Source organism: Peromyscus maniculatus, chromosome 9 (genome assembly GCF_049852395.1).
Source record: "Peromyscus maniculatus bairdii isolate BWxNUB_F1_BW_parent chromosome 9, HU_Pman_BW_mat_3.1, whole genome shotgun sequence".
Taxonomy (NCBI): domain Eukaryota; kingdom Metazoa; phylum Chordata; class Mammalia; order Rodentia; family Cricetidae; genus Peromyscus; species Peromyscus maniculatus.
This window is the reverse complement of record NC_134860.1, coordinates 47,501,275-47,519,607: the sequence shown is the minus strand read 5'-3', so window position 1 is coordinate 47,519,607 and position 18,333 is coordinate 47,501,275. Positions and strand designations below refer to the sequence as shown.

Here is an 18,333-nt window from a genome sequence, read left to right as displayed (position 1 = left end):
TAAATTTGAGTAGTCCTCATGATTCAGCCTCGGAGTGCTAAACTACGGACAGGAGCCAGCACAGCTGACTTGTGAGTGTAGGCTTATCTGGCTCTCGTGCTGCAATGCATGTGCTTTGTAAGAAGTAGCCATAGCCGTGATCAAATGTTGGCAAGATCAAATAACTCATTTCCGGAGTCAGACTGTAAATGGAAGTGTTTAAATCTTGAGTAGAGTACTCTTACTCCAGGGGCCCCAAGTTACGGCTTCTGACCAACTCTGGCTGGCCTCCTGTTTTTATATAACTTGTGAGTGAACAATTTTTTTTATATTTTAATTTGATTTTAAAAGAAAATCACTATGTGACATGAATATTACATAAAATTCAAATCTCGGCGTCTGCAAATACAGCTCATTAGAACATAGCTGAGCACATTTGCTTGCAGACTATCCATGGCTGCTTTTGCGCTGCATCGGCAGAACTGGCTCGTTATGGAAGACTGTATCCAAACTGAGTTCAAACCTTTACTCTCGGGCTCTATAAGGAAAAGGGCAGCTCAGGGTCCTTCCTTTCTGCTTGTTGAAGTTTCCAGAAAGGAAAGTAAGTATAAAGAAACCCCATGTTTGTCTTTGTATACTGAATTCTTTTGCTTGACAATAAAGATGAGGGGAAGATACACTGTCTCCCCGCTAAGTCACATGCAGGCTGAAGCACCAATCTAACATTAAAAGTCAGTGAGGGGTGGAATGCCCACCTTCAACTTCAAGTCACCTTTCACACTTTGAATGATAGCTTTCTCTTTTCCTGTTAAAACTCAAAACTGTTGTTATCAGGATCTACAGGAAATTACTTAGGTGGTCTAGCCCTTTTGCTCATGTTACTTCTGTTATTAACAGTGGCTATTGTAGAGTCTTGAGTTCTTGACCCCGTTCTCTCTTCTTCCAATATGGTTGCGATGCTTCTCCTCGAAGCCAGAGCTGGGCTGCCTTGGTGGACCGTTGCCCTCTCCTTCCCTGTTCTCCGCTATCTGATGTGCTTCAGTGAAGCATTCTCTTTGATCCTAAGAACTGAGACAGACAAGGCATCAGGTTAAAGAAAAACCATCACGGGAACAAAGTGAACACAGCACCTAGAGGGTGGTTCCCTGTCCCTTCTCTCTCAGGCCTTCTCCTACTGCATTGAATAGTAGGTAGAACTTGGCTAGCATACAAACTATTCTCTATTCATCTGATAATGACATGGGAGTGTTTTGGCTCTCAGTTGCACTTCTAAAAAAGGGGCTTGGTGGCACATACCTTTAATCTCAGCATTCTGAAGCAGAGACTGGCAAATCTCTTGAGTTCAAGGCCAACCTGGTCTACATAGAGAGTTTCAGAACAGCAAGAGCTATGTAGAAAGACTCAGTCTAAAAAACAAAATCATTGCTGTCATTTTGTTAATATTGTTGATATTTTTAGTATATTCCATGCAAAAAAACCTTTCAGTGTATCAAGTTAACAAGCTAATGCAATACTGTGAAGTGTAAGTGGGAGATGGCTATTTATATCTGATTCTCTTGTTTTTCCTAGTGAGAAGCTGGATGGAAAAGCTGAAAGACAAGGTAAGGAGAGTCTCTTCTTCCCTTTGACTTCTACTAAAGGGCAAATAAAAGATTTGCAAAACAGCAGAGCTACCACAGGAATTTATATGTTCAGGAATTTATATGTTTACATACAAACACATATTACATGTAATAAGAGGCCATAGCTTTGAAGTATAGCTGGGAGGGGCATAAGAGAGTGTGGAGGGAGGAAAGGAAAGGAATAAATGTTACAATTAAATTGCAATTAAAAAGAAAACCACCACCACCAATAACAACGGAGCTTCAGTTTGCTGTTCTGGGCCACCAGCAGGAGAGGTATTCCCTTCAGATTCCTTCACTGGGAACACGGGAGACAGGCACCTTATTCTCTGGAGCCTCAGCACCTCTCGCCACCTCCTCTGTCTCTGTCTCTCTGTCTCTGTCTCTGTCTCTGTCTCTCTGTCTCTCTCTCTGTGTGTGTGTGTGTGTGTGTGTGTGTGTGTGTGTGTGTGTGTGTGTGCATGTGGTATATGCTCATATGTGTGTGCATATATGCAAGTATGGAGGCCAACAGATTGAGTCAGATGCCCTGCTCTGTCACTCCCTACCTTATTCATTTGAGGCAGGATCTCTGACTGGACCCAGAGCTGGTGGCTTTGGGATGCACTAGCAGCCAGCAAGCCCCAGAAGTTCTCATATCTCCACCCCTTACAGGACTGGGGTTGCAAGCGTGAGAGAGACCTGTCATCTAATTGCAGTGTGGACTCTGGGATCTGAACTCAGATCCTATACTTGCAGAGCAAGCACTCTCAAAACATTTTTTTAAAAGGTCTGTTCCTTTTATTCCATGTGTCTAAACGTTTTGCTGCCTCAATGTATGTGAACTGAAGTCACAGACAGTTGTGAGTCACCATGTGGGTACTGGGAATGGAACCCGGGTTCTCTGCCAGAGCAGCCAAGGCTCTCAATCACCGAGCCTTCTCTCTAGCCCAAAGAGCAAGCCCCCTTAGGCACTGAGCCACCCCATGATTGTCACAAATGTATAAACATTTACAGTGAGTGGTACACCCAGCTGAATAATATCCTTGATCTACCTGGTAGAGTTTCTTTTAGGGGATATTGGCAGTGTGGTTCAGTTCTGTCTGCGAAACAGGAAACTGACGTAGGTGTGTAGCTTATTGCAATGTTGCTTCCCAGGAGGCACTAGCAAGCCACTCTGCCGAGATGACCAGCTATGGAAAAGTATTTCCCTCTCCTGCATACATTTGGCACACTGATTGACAATATTAATTCCTTTCCAGGTTCATATTTTCATTTTCTTTTGACTTTTAATCGTCTCCAAGTTTCCACATTTGGTAACTTTGTAATTTTTTTTTTTTTTTTTTTTTTTTTTTTTTTTTTTTTTTTTTGGTTTTTTCGAGACAGGGTTTCTCTGTGTAGCTTTGCGCCTTTCCTGGAACTCACTTGGTAGCCCAGGCTGGCCTCGAACTCACAGAGATCCGCCTGCCTCTGCCTCCCGAGTGCTGGGATTAAAGGCGTGCGCCACCACCGCCCGGCAAAATGGGTTTTTTGTTTTTTTTTTTTTTTTTTTTTTTTTGTTTTGTTTTGTTTTTCGAGACAGGGTTTCTCTGTGTAGTTTTGGTGCCTGTCCTGGAACTCTCTCTGTAGACTAGGCTGGCCTCGAACTCACAGAGATTCACCTGCCTCTGCCTCCCGAGTGCTGGGATTAAAGGCGTGCGCCACCACCGCCCGGCGGTAACTTTGTAATTTTAACTGGAACTACTCCTCAAAATATTGATGGAATTCTGAATTCCTTGGTTGTAGTCTGTGTCAGATTCCATTAGCACGCCTCAGCTCAGGTTTAATTGGGATTTCAGTTGCTTGAAAACCTTTTTAATGGTCAGACATTTAGTTACCTTCAGTTCCCCAGCCTCAAAAACATCTCTGCTTATGGATTTCTATATATTTTATTTTATTATTTGAGCAAGTTTTCCTATATTGGAATTGCGAGTTTTTAATTTTGCTACAACTTAATGTTAAAGAATAGGACATCCAATTGCAGTTAATATTATGTGATTATAGTAGTTCTCTCTACCCTCTTGCTTTTCAGTAAAAAATTCCATAGATGTGGTTTTTGAGAGCAAGGTTAATTTGTTTTCATACATGTTAAAAGTGATAAAGGAAACTTTCAGGCTGTTGAGGTCAGTGTGTGCCATTTTTTGACACTTGTTATGGATCTAGTTAAGTCAAAGGATATGTTCAGATGGACAGAGAAAGATTTAGAAGAATATCCTGAGAAAGATTTCTAAAATATATTACAAAAAATGATTAAAATAGGCTTAAAGTTTGGCGTAAAGCTGCGTTGAGGTTAGATATTGCAAACTTTATTATCTGCATGCAAATATCAACTCTTACTAGTTACCCTTTTCAGAAACAATTTGGGAGCCTAGCTACTGCCTCTGGTGAAAGTCACCGAGTCCCTTAGACTGAAAACTGAACTGAACCCATATTCAACGGAGCTCTTAAACCCAACCAGGACACCCTCCCAATCTAGTTTCATGAAATGTTCCAATGTCGGTTCTCTGTTGACTACAGGAGCTTTACCAAAGAAGGTGTTTTCAAAAGTTCTGATTTGTTCCTTTTGTTGATTTTTCAAGTTTTTGATGTTAATATTAAGGTTAATCATGAGTAACAGGAAGCTCCTGCCCATCACACCTGCAGTCGAAGGCTCATGGGTAATGACACAAAAACAGGCTACATGGCTTCAGTTTGATGATACACCACTTTGAAGTTCATTTCCAATGATAACTCATGATTCTGGATGGCATGTCCAACTCTGCTATCTCCATATGAATCTGCATGTGTCATGGTGTCTCCATCAGGGTTACTATCGTTGTGATGAAACACCATGACCAAAAAACAACTTGTGGGGCTTACACTTCCATATCACATTTCATCCTCAGAGGAAGTCGGGAAAGGGATTCAAGCAGGGCAGGAGCCTGGAGTCAGGAGCTGATGCAGAGGCTGTGGAGGGGTGCTGCTTACTGACTTGCTCAGTCTACCTTCTTATAGAACCCAGGGTCCCCAGCCCAGGGGTGGCCACACCCACAATGGCCTGGGCCCTCTCCCATCAATCACTAATTAAGAAAATGCCCTACAAGCAAATCTTATGGAGGTATTTTCTCAGTTGAGGTCTCCTCCTCTCAGATGACTATATTTTGTGGGGGAGGCAAAGATAGATGTATCAATGAGTTCAAGGCTTAACGTTCCTGATTGTTGTACATGTTGATGGTGTTTGTTAGACCACGCTTATCTTGGTTACCTATTGATGTCTTTTCAACATCAGAATTGCTTCTCAGAAATAAAAATGTTTGACTAGATTGTATAATAAAGACAGTGCTGCTGTTAGGTCACCAAAGCCATTCTGGTTCTTCTAGCTTTAAGGAAGAAAAGAATGACCCAGGTTGTATTTCTTAGCAGAGATTTTCAAGGTGCAGTCTGGTCCAGCATCTTCAGAAGCCCTGGGAGCTTGTTAGAAATGCAGATTCTCAGATCTCACTCTAGACCTGAGTTAGGAACTCTGATGATGTGGCTCAATAGTCCATGTTACTGAGCCTGATGAGTCAATCTGATATGTGCTCCAGTTGGAGAGGTACTGCTGCATAGAAAACACAAGGCCCAATCTCAGAGCAGCAGATCGGAGGCAGGGCAATGTAGTACGTGTGTGTGTGTGTGTGTGTGTGTGTGTGTGTGTGTGTGTGGTGTGTGTGTGTGTGTGTGTGTGTGTGTGTTTGAGACAGGGCCTTATGTAGCCCAGGCTGACCTCTAACTCACTATGCAGTTTAGGATGGCTTTGAATTTCTGATCTTCCTGCCTCCACTTTTCAAATTCTGTGATTACAGGTGTGTGCCATTATGCTTGGGTTAACATGATGCTGGCAATTGAACCTAAGACCTTGTTCATGCTAGGCAAGTACACTACCAAGTAAATCACATCGTCAGCGCCTTTCATGAGCTTTTCTTATAGCTTTATTGAAAACAGATGTTTCTGAACAAATTAATTTCAAAAGCAAACACATAAATTCAAGTATGTCTAGCCAGATTTTCATTTACAAAGTATTTTAAATGATTAACCTTTAGGCAGGAATAATTTATCATTCATAGGCAAGATATAAAAATAATAATAGCACCAAGAATCCCCCTACCACCTTTAGCCTGGATGCACCAACAGCTAACATTTTACTACCTTGGATTTTTACTTATAGGCACATTCTCTTCCTTATTTTTACCTGAACCATCTGATGATAAATTGCATAGACTATGGCCTATTTATTCCTAATTCTTCAGTGCATATTTTCTAAGAATGTGAACATCCTGTTATCAAATCTTACTGCAGTTTTAGCTTGAGCCCATTTAACATAGCTACAGCACATTTATGTTCTCTGGTATCTGCAGTGCAACTTTTCAACAGACCAAAAATGACACTTACAAAAATATTATTTCTCCTCTAGTATAAAATCACATCAACAATTATGTAGTATATCCCTTTATCATACTTTTTTCATGTCCTTTCATCATTTTACAGATATCTTTTTTTTTCACAATACACATATCTTTGAAGAATATAGTTTTTATATAAAAATAGAATATCCATCATTTTAGGCTTGCTGGCTATTTTATCATGATTAGACTCACTCTGTGCAGTCTTGGTTGGAAAAGCACATGGGTAAACTGTGTCTTCTGGATGCCATTTCTGGAAGCATATGCACGGTCATTTTGATTTTGAACAAAAAAAGCTACTAGACAGAATTAAAAACTTAAAAAATAAGTGCATGCCCTCTTATTTTATTTCAGAAAAAAATTAAGTATTGGGCAGTGCTGAGGAAGACCTTATTTTGCCTTAGTCAAGTTTGAAGAACATGTAGTGACATAGTGTTGGAAGGTGGGCTGATGGCTTCAGCCCCATCCTATCATGTATTTGTGACTTGAAGGCAAAGCAAATACCATTAAAAATGAAAGATACAGCTGAATTTGTGTGTGTGTGTGTGTGTGTGTGTGTGTGTGTGTGTGTGTGTGTGTGAAATATGACAAGAGTGACATATTTTGGAATACCCACATTATTGGTATGGAGTTAGACTATAGATCTGCAGGAGGCTCAGGCAGTGGTTGTCAGGTTGATATTCCAAGGAACAGAATATTGTCCTCTGAATGTACAACCTAAAAAAAGTTCATTAATGGGAATGAAATTTCATCATTCTTCATGTTTAATACGTGTTACATTTCAATGCACTGAAAATATTGATTTTTTATTAAGAAAATTTTATTCATTTTACATACCAATCACAGATTCCCCTCTTCCCTCCTCCTGTCCCTCCAGCCTCCCCCCTCAACTCACCCCCATTCCTTCTACAAGAAGGTGAGGCCTCCCGTGGGGAGTCAGCAGAGCCTGGTATATTCAGTAGAGACAAGTCCAAGCACCTCCCCTTGCCTCAAGGATGTGTAAGGTGTCCCACCAGAGGCAGTGGGTTCTAAAAAGCCAGCTCATGCACCAGGGATGAATCCCAATTCCAATGCCAAGGGGACCCTCAAGCAGATCAAGCTACACAACTCTTGCTTATGCAGAGGGCCTAGTCCAGTCCCATGCAGGCTCCACAGCTGTTGGTCTAAATTTCATGAGTTCCCACTAGTTTGGATTGGTTGTCTCTGTAGGTTTCCCCATCATGATCTTGATGCCCTTGCTCATAGAACCCCTCTTCTCTCTCTTTGACTGGACTCCTGGAGCTGATTTTTTTAATTCTGTATTTTTTATGAGAGCACCACAAGTTTTGTATTGTCCAATATTTCTCTATGTGGAAAATTATAGAGTTTTTATAAGACTCAAGTGAATCTTCAAGAATTTTAGAAAAACTTTGATTTTCTACAAAGTGTATGAATTTGCTGAAGAATGACTAGAATTTGTTTCTCCATGGAAAACACTACACTGATTTAAAAGAATCCCATTGTTCTTAAATTAATGAAAAAAAATCCATATTTTATCCCAGTTTAAAAATCTGGAATACAAGACCAGTGAGGAAGCTGCTGAGCACAGGCAAGGGTGTTCTGCTCTGTGAGGGGGCCTCTGCTCCTCCATGTGTAAGTTTAGAGAGAGAATCGCAGCCTACAGACCTCAGTGCTTTCTGAAAATCTTTCTCCCACTCACTTGCTCTCTCTCTCTCTCTCTCTCTCTCTCTCTCTCTCTCTCTCTCTCTCTCTCTCTCTCTGTGTGTGTGTGTGTGTGTCTGTCTGTCTGTCTGTCTGTCTATCTGTCTATCTCATTTTGGATCACTCTGAAAGGCACTAGAAATAGTTTTTGTTGATTAGAAATTAAATAGGAGCTAGGAGGAGGGCTCAGTGGTTTAGGAGCACTTGCTGCTCTTGCTGAGGACCAGATTCTGTTCCCATAACCTATGTGGTGGCTCACAACCATCTGTAACTCTAGTGCGAGGTGAGATGGATGTCTTCTGCCCTTACTTGGCAACACACATACACTCAGGCACACATATACACATCACACACAGACATAAATTAAATAAACTAAAAAAAGGAGAAGTAGTTGAAGAGTCATCCTCTCTCAGAAAAATACCTATCTTATTCTAGATTTTAAAAGTTATAGCTGTAATGTATTTTATCCACTTGGGGTGTAGCCTATGCTCTCCCGTGAAAATGTTCTAGGTGAGTGTATACCCACGCAGCCCACAGGGATTTTGCTGCAAAGATCTACCTAAGGACAAGGGCCCTGCTCCAAGAGTGAGCAGGTCCTGAGATTTTCACTGAAGCACTGGGATGTGCAGGGATCACATTGTTCGCTGAGGACTGAGGAGTCCATCGTTACCTTGGATATACTGGAAACACCCGAGGCTCCTTGGAAAGTAGCCATGTAGTTGGCAGTGCTCTTTGTGCCCTTTTTGGCCACTGCTTCCCTGGGACTGAAGATACTCTATTTCAATTTTGTTCACTGGGCACATTGCTTCCCTCAGAGATCCATTCTGCATACACACATCTTCTTGTCCTTGTCTTCCAGTAATTAACCCACCTCTTAATTTCTGTGCCTGCCCCTTCCTTGCTGTTTATGGTGCTCTCAACTTCTACTCATAATGCATTTTTATTATTCCTTTTTTATTGTAATATAGCTGAGAAGAGTGGGAGCCGGAGGAAGGAAGGGAGGCCAAGAAACTGAGAAGTCCTCCATTACCCTCCAAGGAACACAGTATTCCAGAGGACACTTCAACTCCTTGGCATGCGACTCAGGCTGTTTCCAATTTATTGCATTTTAATAGCCCTGGCATTCTCAGAAGCCCACTCCATCCATCTTTAGTACAAATTATATTTCTGTCATCAAAAATTGATGTTGACAAATGTGCATAATCAAGTGGCTGGAGGGGCCACTAGGTCTGGCTGATTTATTTCAGAACTTACTTCTAAGGGATTTGAAATTAAAAAAAAAAAAAAAAAAAAAAAAAAAAGGTTGTTATTTTTCTCTGTTGCTCTTCCCCCAAAGCCCCAAAGCCAAACCTTTGTTACAGGTTCCCTTTTAAATTATAACATAGCAGACAGAAGAATTCAACACATCTAAAAACCTGCTGCTACGTATCAGGGACAAGGAACCTGGAATCCAATGGTCTATGTAGCATTCTGATACCTGTCTCTCTCCTCTGTTCAGGCTGGCTACATGTCTGGAATGCTGGTGCCTGTTGGGGTTGGGATAGCTGGAGCCTTGTTCATCTTGGGAGCACTCTACAGCATTAAGGTTATGAATCGCCGAAGAAGAAATGGCTTCAAACGGCATAAAAGGAAGGTATGCAAGAAACAAGAGCAAACCTAATGGGTTGCAGAGAATTCTTCACTGCCTGCCTAATTTGCCTGATAAAATATGGAGGATTTAATGGTGCAAGAAAGACTTCTTCTCAGGGTGTTTTGTATTAGCTACTCCCCTGTTCTTTAGGATGGGTCTGTTTCTGGGCTTTGAGGAGAAAGAATTTAATGCTTTCCTCTTTTCTTTCTCCAGCAGAGAGAATTCAACAGCATGCAAGATAGAGTGATGCTGTTAGCGGACAGCTCTGAAGATGAATTCTGAATTGGACTTGGGGTTCATTCAATGAGATAATTGTTTCATTTTTTATTTGGGGGCAAAAAGGTGAAAGAAAATACATGAATAAAAACCAACAATATCTCACCACCTTGCTGCTGCTGGGCCTTTACTCCAGCCCTCGTCTCTGCTGGAGAGTAGATTTTTCTTGTGCTAAGCAGAAGAGACACCCTGTACTCTAAATGCAGCATTCAGTGTTCGGTTATTCTGTAGTGTGTTTGCCATCACCAGGGGCTGTGATTTAGAGACATATGGCACACGTGCTCAGTAGGAGTAGTTGGGTTGGGTAGAGCCAATATCTTGTATTTTTCCATCGCCTTTTCCTTGGTTTGGATTACTGGCCTGCAGTGAATGGTGTTGCCGTGAGAGCATTGATTTTGATAGACAATTTCCAAGGAAGAGAAACTCCGTATAATTTTTCTCTGATTTTTTGAAATTGTTGACTTATAGACATCAGTGCATCCTATGTCTGCATCCAAGACTAGTTACCACCTGGAATGAAAATTTTTTCCCTGAGATATGGCAGCTTATTAGGGTTATGTTCAGGTTTGCACAGTGTTACATTAAACCTTCCAGTCTCTTAGTTTTTATTATTTTTGTCTGTATCTTAGTCTCACTGTTAGTAAGAAAAACATGCACTAGAAATTATATGTTAAATGAACCCTTAACCTTAATTTATGCTTGCTGTCTTAAATAGTGTTAGTTAGTCCAATGGGTATGATGAAAGATTTTTATTTGCTTATCATTACAAAATATTCTTTTGGTATATTGCTGAAATTAGCCAAGAAGCAAAAAGGATGAGGGTGTGTAGGCTCCCAGGGTGTTTGTCCCTGACGTTTGGTTCTGTGTTTGTGTGGCCAGTACCATGGATAAGTCAAAGCATCACTTTTCCATGTCTACGATCTTGCTATGGGAGGTGTGGGCCACCAGTGGTCTTTTCTTGGCTTTATTACAAAAGGCAGGCATTCTTCGGTAGGAGGTGGCCCTGTGGCCAGAGTCCTCATGTACAAATGAGCTCTAGCTGTCCCTCATGTGGGATGATGGACTGTTAAATCCTCTCTCGTTTTCCTTGGAATGCAATTCCTTCTTCTATACCAAATAACACATTCAAACACCCTGTTTGAATCTGGGTATTTGGGAATTGTAACTCACTGTATTTAGCAGTATGGCTTGGATCAGTTCCAAGGATAGATAAAGGTTACCAATAATGCTGTTACCATGGAGAGTTTGTTCATAGACGTTAGAGCCTATTCTACTCTGATAGGGTCTATTTAATTACTCCTCATAGCTTCTGGGTGAGGAAGAGCATATAATTTTTTTTCCATTCCACTGAAGATGGAGCGAAAGTGGAGGAGAGAAAGAATCAATCATCATTTACGTCTGTGGACTCAGCATGAAGACCACCTTAGACCAAACTCTGTACTGCATCTTCAGTTCAGTGCCCTTTCTGTGCTTTGAGAAGTATTATGACATTGGAAGGTCCTTCTTTAAAACCAAGGCTACTTGGTCAAGGAATATTTATTATTCATTTCTTTGTTTGTTAAATGAATGAACTTTTCACACAAGTTCTTCCCTCCCAGATGGATTTTAGGTATCATTCCTAGGAATCTAATAGGGAAAATTTCTTGGAACCTATCTTTTGAATAATGGCTAGCTCACACACAAAAAATGTTTTCATCAAGTAAGCTTAACCCTTTTGGTCAAGAAAGCAACTGTGTAAAGCTGATGAAGAAAAATCAAAGTTCCATGGAGACAAATACAAGCTAGCAGTTCCTAAATTGGGTTGAAGTCAGATTTTTTTTTAAAAAAGTAGAACTTAAGTCCTGACTCTCATCAGTGAATCACAGTCCCACTAGGAGAGCCATCCTGCTTCTGAGGAAGTGATGCTTTCTAAGAGCAGTCTCTTGCTGTGAGCATGAGGGGACACTGTCACCTGCATCCTTGAAAATACATATGTAGCAAACTAACAATAGGTTCTGTTGATTTAAGGACATATGGGTAAAACTGGTGGTCAGTCATGCCTAGAGCTGCTCAATCTATAGCTTTAGATTAGCTCAGGGCTAATAGTGCCTCTTCAAACTGTTGAATAAAAAGGTCATCTGTAACCATCATAAATTCACACTGAAGATAGCGTGTGTGTGAATTTGTCCTTTAACAGCAATCTCTATATCCCCTTTGACACAGGTACAGAAAAGGGGTTTACTTAGTTTATAGCAGATTTCTGTACAAATCTATTTAACTGTCTGTATAAAGAAATGTGGTATACATTAGACTATTACTTAGTGCTAAAAAGAAGAAAGGAATCCTGTTCTTGTGACATGGATGTTGGAGGACTGTCTGCTAAGTAAATAAACCAGGCACATAAGAAGTACTTCATGATTCTAAAGGCCATGAGTCATCTAAAGTGGTCAAATTCAGAAACCCAATGGTTGCCAGGGAGAAGGGAGGCATGAGGAGGTGTTGGTCAGAGGTGTTAAGTTTCAGTTATGAAGACGAATAGGTTCTAGGCATCTGTTGTACAGCGTAGCACCTACAGTTAGTAATGCTGTATTGTAGAGCATAGCACCTATTCTTAATATATTTTTCATACAAAATTTTGTTAAGATAGTAGGTCTCACATTAAATATTTTCACCATGAGACTAGGAGATAAAGGAGAGCGGGACTCTGGGAAGTAACGCTTTTCCCTAGTCACCTACCCAACAAATCACGCTTGCCATTGTAAGGAAGGGAAAATAAAAACCAAGATAAATGAGAGAAGCTACTAGAAAAAAAAAGAACAGAAGGCAGGGCTGAGGAGAGGAAGTTTTCTACCATGCTACCATGCTTTGGGTTCCTTTTGCCTAATCAGAAGATAATATTTTTATTTTGAACATCTTTGATTTTTCCCTCTTCTGTGAGCTGATTCGTTTACTAGCTGCTGGCTTAATTTATATGCAATATTTAGAGTTAATTAGTATCCCAGGGTAACAGATTCCCTTAGCAATGCCTTAGCCTTGACTGCAGCTCATATGTTACCTTAGTGCTATTTTTCCAGAAATTTGAAGTACCGGTATCTCTTACACAGGTCAAAAACGTTATGTGGAAAATTTTAAAGTGCAGTTTGGGAACATATCAAAAATGGTTCAATTTTGGTCAACTCTAAAGCAATTCATTATTTCATTAATTCTGTTCTATTTTATTTTATTTTTTGTGGTACTGGGGATGAAACTCATGACTTCATGCACACTAAGCAAGTGTCCTCATTGTAAAACACACACACACACACACACACACACACACACACACACACATACACATTTGAAACCCAAGAGTTAAAATGTTACTGCCATGAGAACAATATGGAATAATAGTCTGAATGTCTAGTGTTTCCCTCTCTGTGTGCCTCTGGATATTTTCTTCCTGTGGAAGTCCAAATGAAACACCATTTAAATTATATTCAGTGTGTGTGTGTGTGTGTGTGTGTGTGTGTGTGTGTGTGTGTGTGTAGGATCAAATCATCTTTGGACATTGTGATTTCTGTGGATATGAATAATCATCATCCCTGCCAACTGCTGAAAAACAGCTTTTGGAAACAAGCTATATTATTTGGCACAAGCTTATAGCTGTGTGGTATTTTGTAGAAAGAGGTTTTGCTTTGACCAAAGATAAATATGAAGAAGAAAGATTACAGTGAAAGAAATCAACCTCTCCAGTTAGCAGGATGATTTCACTGTGTACAGTCTACCCGTAGGGAGTGGCTGGGATTCCTTGTCCCTGGTATATTGCTTGGAAGTTGACATTTTACAAAGGCCACATATAACCACCACATTGTTTTATTTCTGTTTGTGCCATGCCTTGGACTAGTTTCCCACAATGACTTTGAGTATGGAAGAAATAGATGGTATTGCCCTTATCACAGATCTGAGTTTGCTGGCTTAGTATTAAAATCTTATTGATCCATTTCTTAAACTGATTTTTCTCTTGAGAAATTTTGAGAATGATTTTATTGATTTCCAGAAAATATTAAACTCAAAATCTTGAGACCTAGAATTCTTTTCTATTCAGCAAAACCAATAGTTGTGTATAAAGGTTGTTCAACTAAAGTAATAAATGTCTGTTAAACAAGTAAGAATAAACAAATGTAATAACAAGAAAGAAATAGGAATAGAAAAAAGATGGAAGAAAATCCCAACACAAGGCATGTGTAACCTGATAGAATGATGTGCTGGAACAAAAAAGTCATGAATGTATTTTTATTTTTACGGTGCTGAGGATCAAACTCGTGACTTCATGTGTGCTTGCCAAGTGCTCCACCATTGAGCTATACCCTCCACCCTCATATTTAGCTACTTAGAAAAACAAGGAGAAGAAAACAAATGAGGATGATCATTAACAGGGAAGGGATTGTGTGTGTGTGTGTGTGTGTGTGTGTGTGTGTGTGTGTGTGTGTGTGTGTACCCATTTAGTTTCCATATTTCTTATCAAAGGAAATTATACTAGGAGGAGTGAATATGGCTATGAAGGAACTGAAGTCCAGGATGAATGGGGAGATAAAAGGTGCCTGGTTTCTTAAATTGACCTTAAGCTCAGTTAATTGTCTTTCTTAATTACACAGACTTCAAATTATTGAATGTAAGCTTTTAGGGCGGAAAACAGATTTTAAAAAATTATGGTATTAACCTAATGGTTAATATTTGGACATATTTACATATTATATAATAGGTCCCATATTTGGACGTGTAGCACTCCATAGGATGCACAACTCCTTTTCTGGGCAGCTATTAAACTGATAAGCTGGGATAGACTAAGGAGAGACATCTTATTATGTTATTCTGATAATTACAAATCTTGGCAGTCAACATGACCAGAAACATCATCTTGTTTAATTTCTCCTGTAAGCTAGTGTTATATAAATGCACCAGAAGTATCCCATATGAGTATCCCTGAGATTGGATTTACTTCTTTACTAATTGACTCAAATTTTTGTTATGCAAATGCACAGTAAGAGAAACAGGAAGGAAGGAAGGAAGGAAGGAAGGAAGGAAGGAAGGAAGGAAGGAAGGAAGGAAGGAAGGAAGGAAGGAAGGAAGGAAGGGAAAAAGAAGGAAGGGGAAAGGGAGGAGGAAGCAGCATGAGTACAAAGACAATTGTCTACTCTCTCGCTCTGGTTGACTCAAAAGCTCGGGATGATAATAAGGTGAACTCTGCAATCTTCCTCTGAGTAGAGCAAACATCTTACTGTCCTTCCTCAAGGAGCAGCAGGTACAGTAGCACACGTGATAGCCACAAATACAACCCACTATAGAAAAGCAGGTACTTAGCAAGACAGAATGTAAATTCTCACCTGAGATTGTAGTCTACAGCTAAGATGTTCAGGATTGATACTGCTAAGAGGTGTAACATGTTATGGGATGAGAGTTGAAGACCTGAGAAGGAATAGAAATGGAAGAATAATTTATATTACCTCCATAAGAAAATCCACTTTTACCTTTCTTCACAGTGTTCACAGGTATAGGAATAGAGTGTAGGAAAGTGGCAAGTTAAGCCAATGAACTCTATTATTTTGTTACCACTAAGTAGGGAAGGTCATCTACTTGGGTGTCAAAGTAAGAAAGTTGGTTTAAGGTCAAGAAACTGAGTTTTTTTATGAACTCTGAAGCCAAACACTTTCTTCTCAAGTAACATAAAAGTAAAAGAAGGAACCAAAACATTGGAAATATTTCTTCAATTTTTTTTTTTTTTTTGGTGAGAGATAAGACAGAAATAGATCCCTAGAAAGTAGCAAGAAATCTTCCAAAGAAGAAGTTTAATACAAAAATGCTGTTTTTCATTTCCTGTTTCCTTATTTAAGAGATAAAGAAAAGGGGGAGATACAAAATGACTTTAAAATTGAACCAGTTAGATCTCATTTCAAATGTTTCCAAAGCACACAAGAGACCCCAGGTTTAGTCCCCCCAATAAACAAACAACCAGGTTAACATTCTGTGTCAAGAGGAGTGGTAACGGCCAGAGACTTTCTCTTTAGTAAGTGAAGGCACTGGGCAGGATTATTTCTTTCTGAATCAGCATCCCTTGGATACCTTGTGGGAAGCAAGAGTAGTAAGATGTAGTCAGTACATCACCAGAAAGAGTTTATAGAGTAATTGGGGGAGGGGTAAAATAACAACTTCATGCCAAGGTGTAGCAACGCCCACATTACTACCTGTTCACCATGTCCAAGCCAGGGACTGAGGATTAAAAAGAGAGACAAGACCACGGGTCATTCATCTCAGTAGAATGTCCTTTATTGAAGGAGGGAGGAGGCCTTAAATACAGACTTACAGCACAGTGGAAGAACCTGGGAGGGTAAAAGTTCGCGACAGCTGTTTTACATTCTAGCATTACACCACTATGCAGGATACGCAAACAAGGAACCTTCAGTAAGCAGTTAAGGAGGAATGAAACTGTCAGGGAATTAGCATACGGAGGACATCTGATCAAGGTCAGCAAGCAAGGCAACAGCTCCCCCAAAACGGGGGCCAGGGCCCAACACCAAGGTCTGTTGGATGCAGAAAAGGAGTATTCAACCATTCTAAGAAGACAAGGGAGTGTTTCTAGAGCAAATAATACCGAACCTGGGACCAGAAGTTAGTGAGGTTTTAAAGAAAGATAAAGGGGTGCTTGCTCTAGCTAGGTGGACCAGAGTAGGTGAGAGATCACGGGAAATTCACCATTCAGAGGATGGCTGGAGTAGAAGGGAAGACATATGGTGGCAAATATAAGGCTGATCCTAAATGGTCTTCTAGGCCATGCCAAGGAACCAAGAGTTTACTTTGAGGATAGCTAGAAATAGTGCGAGGATATTGTGCTAAAAAGTAATATGGTCAGGTTTGGGATCAATGGCAAGTTTAGAAATCTGAATTTATGGATACCAGTCAAGGTCAAGGCTGATGATGCAATGCTGGTGAGAGATGACGGTAGTCATGATGAAAGTGAAGATATGACTATGGAGAGGAAGGTGATTCCGTAGGTGTTCAGAAGCAGCAGTACATGGTAAGACGTAGGGACTGGTTAGATACAAAAATGAATGAAGAAACAGACCTTTGAAGCCCTTCAGCGCCCATGGACTTCAGTGTCCTACTTCTTGTAGAAAATTCCAGCATACCCAAATATGAAAAAAATGCATATACTTCTGACAAAAATGTAGAGAGGCAGCTTCAAGCTAATAACATGTGTGTGTACAAGTATGTACATTCTCTGTGACTTTCAACAATAGGAACCCAAAAAAAATCACTTTAAATTAATAAAGCTTCTATTAAACCCTGGAGAAAATTCTAGGTCTCTTCAGTGACTTTGGTTTAGCCTGAGGTCTGAGTTACTACCAAAAATTTGATTGATTTTCTTAATGTGTGAAGACTAATATAAAAGTCTCTTGTCCTCTGACATGAAAACCATGTTTAGTATCTGGTTTTTCAAGGAAACAAATCTCAAAGCTTCTCCCCCCTCAAGGCCTGGCTTGATGAGACCATGTCAGTGGCCGCTTATACAGCCTAGGGAGTCACATGAGCCATGTTGTTTCTATGTCTCAGTACTGAGTGCCTTCTGGGAACTTTAGACAGATGTCATGGACAGAAATCAAGCACTTTCTTTTCCTCTGAATATGGAACATGAAGCATGTTTTTCCATGGTTGCCATATCAACACAAAGATGGATTCTGGAGGGCCTCAGTTGTGACAATGCAAAATTGGGGAAACATAAAAAAGCATAGGAAAAAAAATCTGGATCACCTACAGAGTCCTACTCCCAGAGTTAAGCACTGTTGAGAGTTTGGCCTGCATTTTTCTAATCTTTCATTCCCGTGTATTTATGGTATGGCAAATACAGTTTAATGTGACACAATATTGGGATTATAATTTACCTCTCTGTGGCTGCAATTTCCTATGATTGTCTAAAAGGAAAAGAGCTTGGAAAAAATCCTATGTTTGTATTTGACTTTCATCATGAACAAGATTTATTTGGCATCTGGTGGTCCACGAATGCCTTCTTTGATATCAGTGTATGCAATTGAAAAGTAAAGACTCCAAAACCAGAGCATCCATTGGCAAATGTGATATTCACATGTGCTAGAGGATTAGAGAGCATGTTCCCCTTCTTGATTTGGTCCTCAAAGCAAAGACTGTAAGCTTTTATAATTAGGCAGCAAGACCTAATTACCACAAGGGTAGATAATGTGTGACATTTCAGGAAATACTCAAGGAAAATAAACTCGCTGAAGTGACAGAAATTGATTAAAGGCTTGTTTGGCTCAACTCTCCTATCTAATTGGTATTTTTTGTGTTATTTATAATAAGGCATGCATATATCCTACATTTTATTCCACTTGACTAACATTAAGTAAAAAAACATTCCTACCATGTCCATTGCCTCTTTTTTCTTGTCTTTGAGAAAAAAGAGGAGTTGTGGCTTTCATACCCCTTCTGGTTTTCATGCATGAGATATTTTAATACAGTCTTTCTCAGCCCTGTGAGTCCTATAGAATCCTCATATGTCAGTAGTTACAGACTTTTTCCCCCTTGAGACAAATGTGTTAATTTGTAGTTTAGTCTGACTTTGAAATCCTAATCAGTTCTCCTGCCTTAGCATCCTGATTACAGGCTGTACCAACTGAGATTACAGGCATTTACCATCATGCCCAGCTATAAGATGACT

At 40.0% G+C, this 18,333-nt stretch overlaps 1 protein-coding gene across 6 annotated transcripts in view; it reads left to right on the top strand.

Moving 5' to 3' along the window:
• Positions 1–11,791, top strand: part of Armh4 (armadillo like helical domain containing 4) — a 105,984-nt gene extending 94,193 nt beyond the window's left edge. For 4 of the 6 annotated variants that reach the window (XM_076544905.1, XM_042284771.2, XM_076544904.1 and 1 more), the window contains 3 exons: positions 1,549–1,580; positions 9,240–9,374; positions 9,585–11,791. In XM_076544905.1, coding sequence (XP_076401020.1) covers positions 1,549–1,580; positions 9,240–9,374; positions 9,585–9,653 — 236 coding nt within the window. In that variant the 3' untranslated portion in view covers positions 9,654–11,791. The remainder of the gene's footprint in view (positions 1–1,548; positions 1,581–9,239; positions 9,375–9,584) is intronic. The other 2 variants (XM_076544903.1, XM_076544906.1) reach the window with 1 other exon arrangement.
• Positions 11,792–18,333: the final 6,542 nt, after the last annotated feature.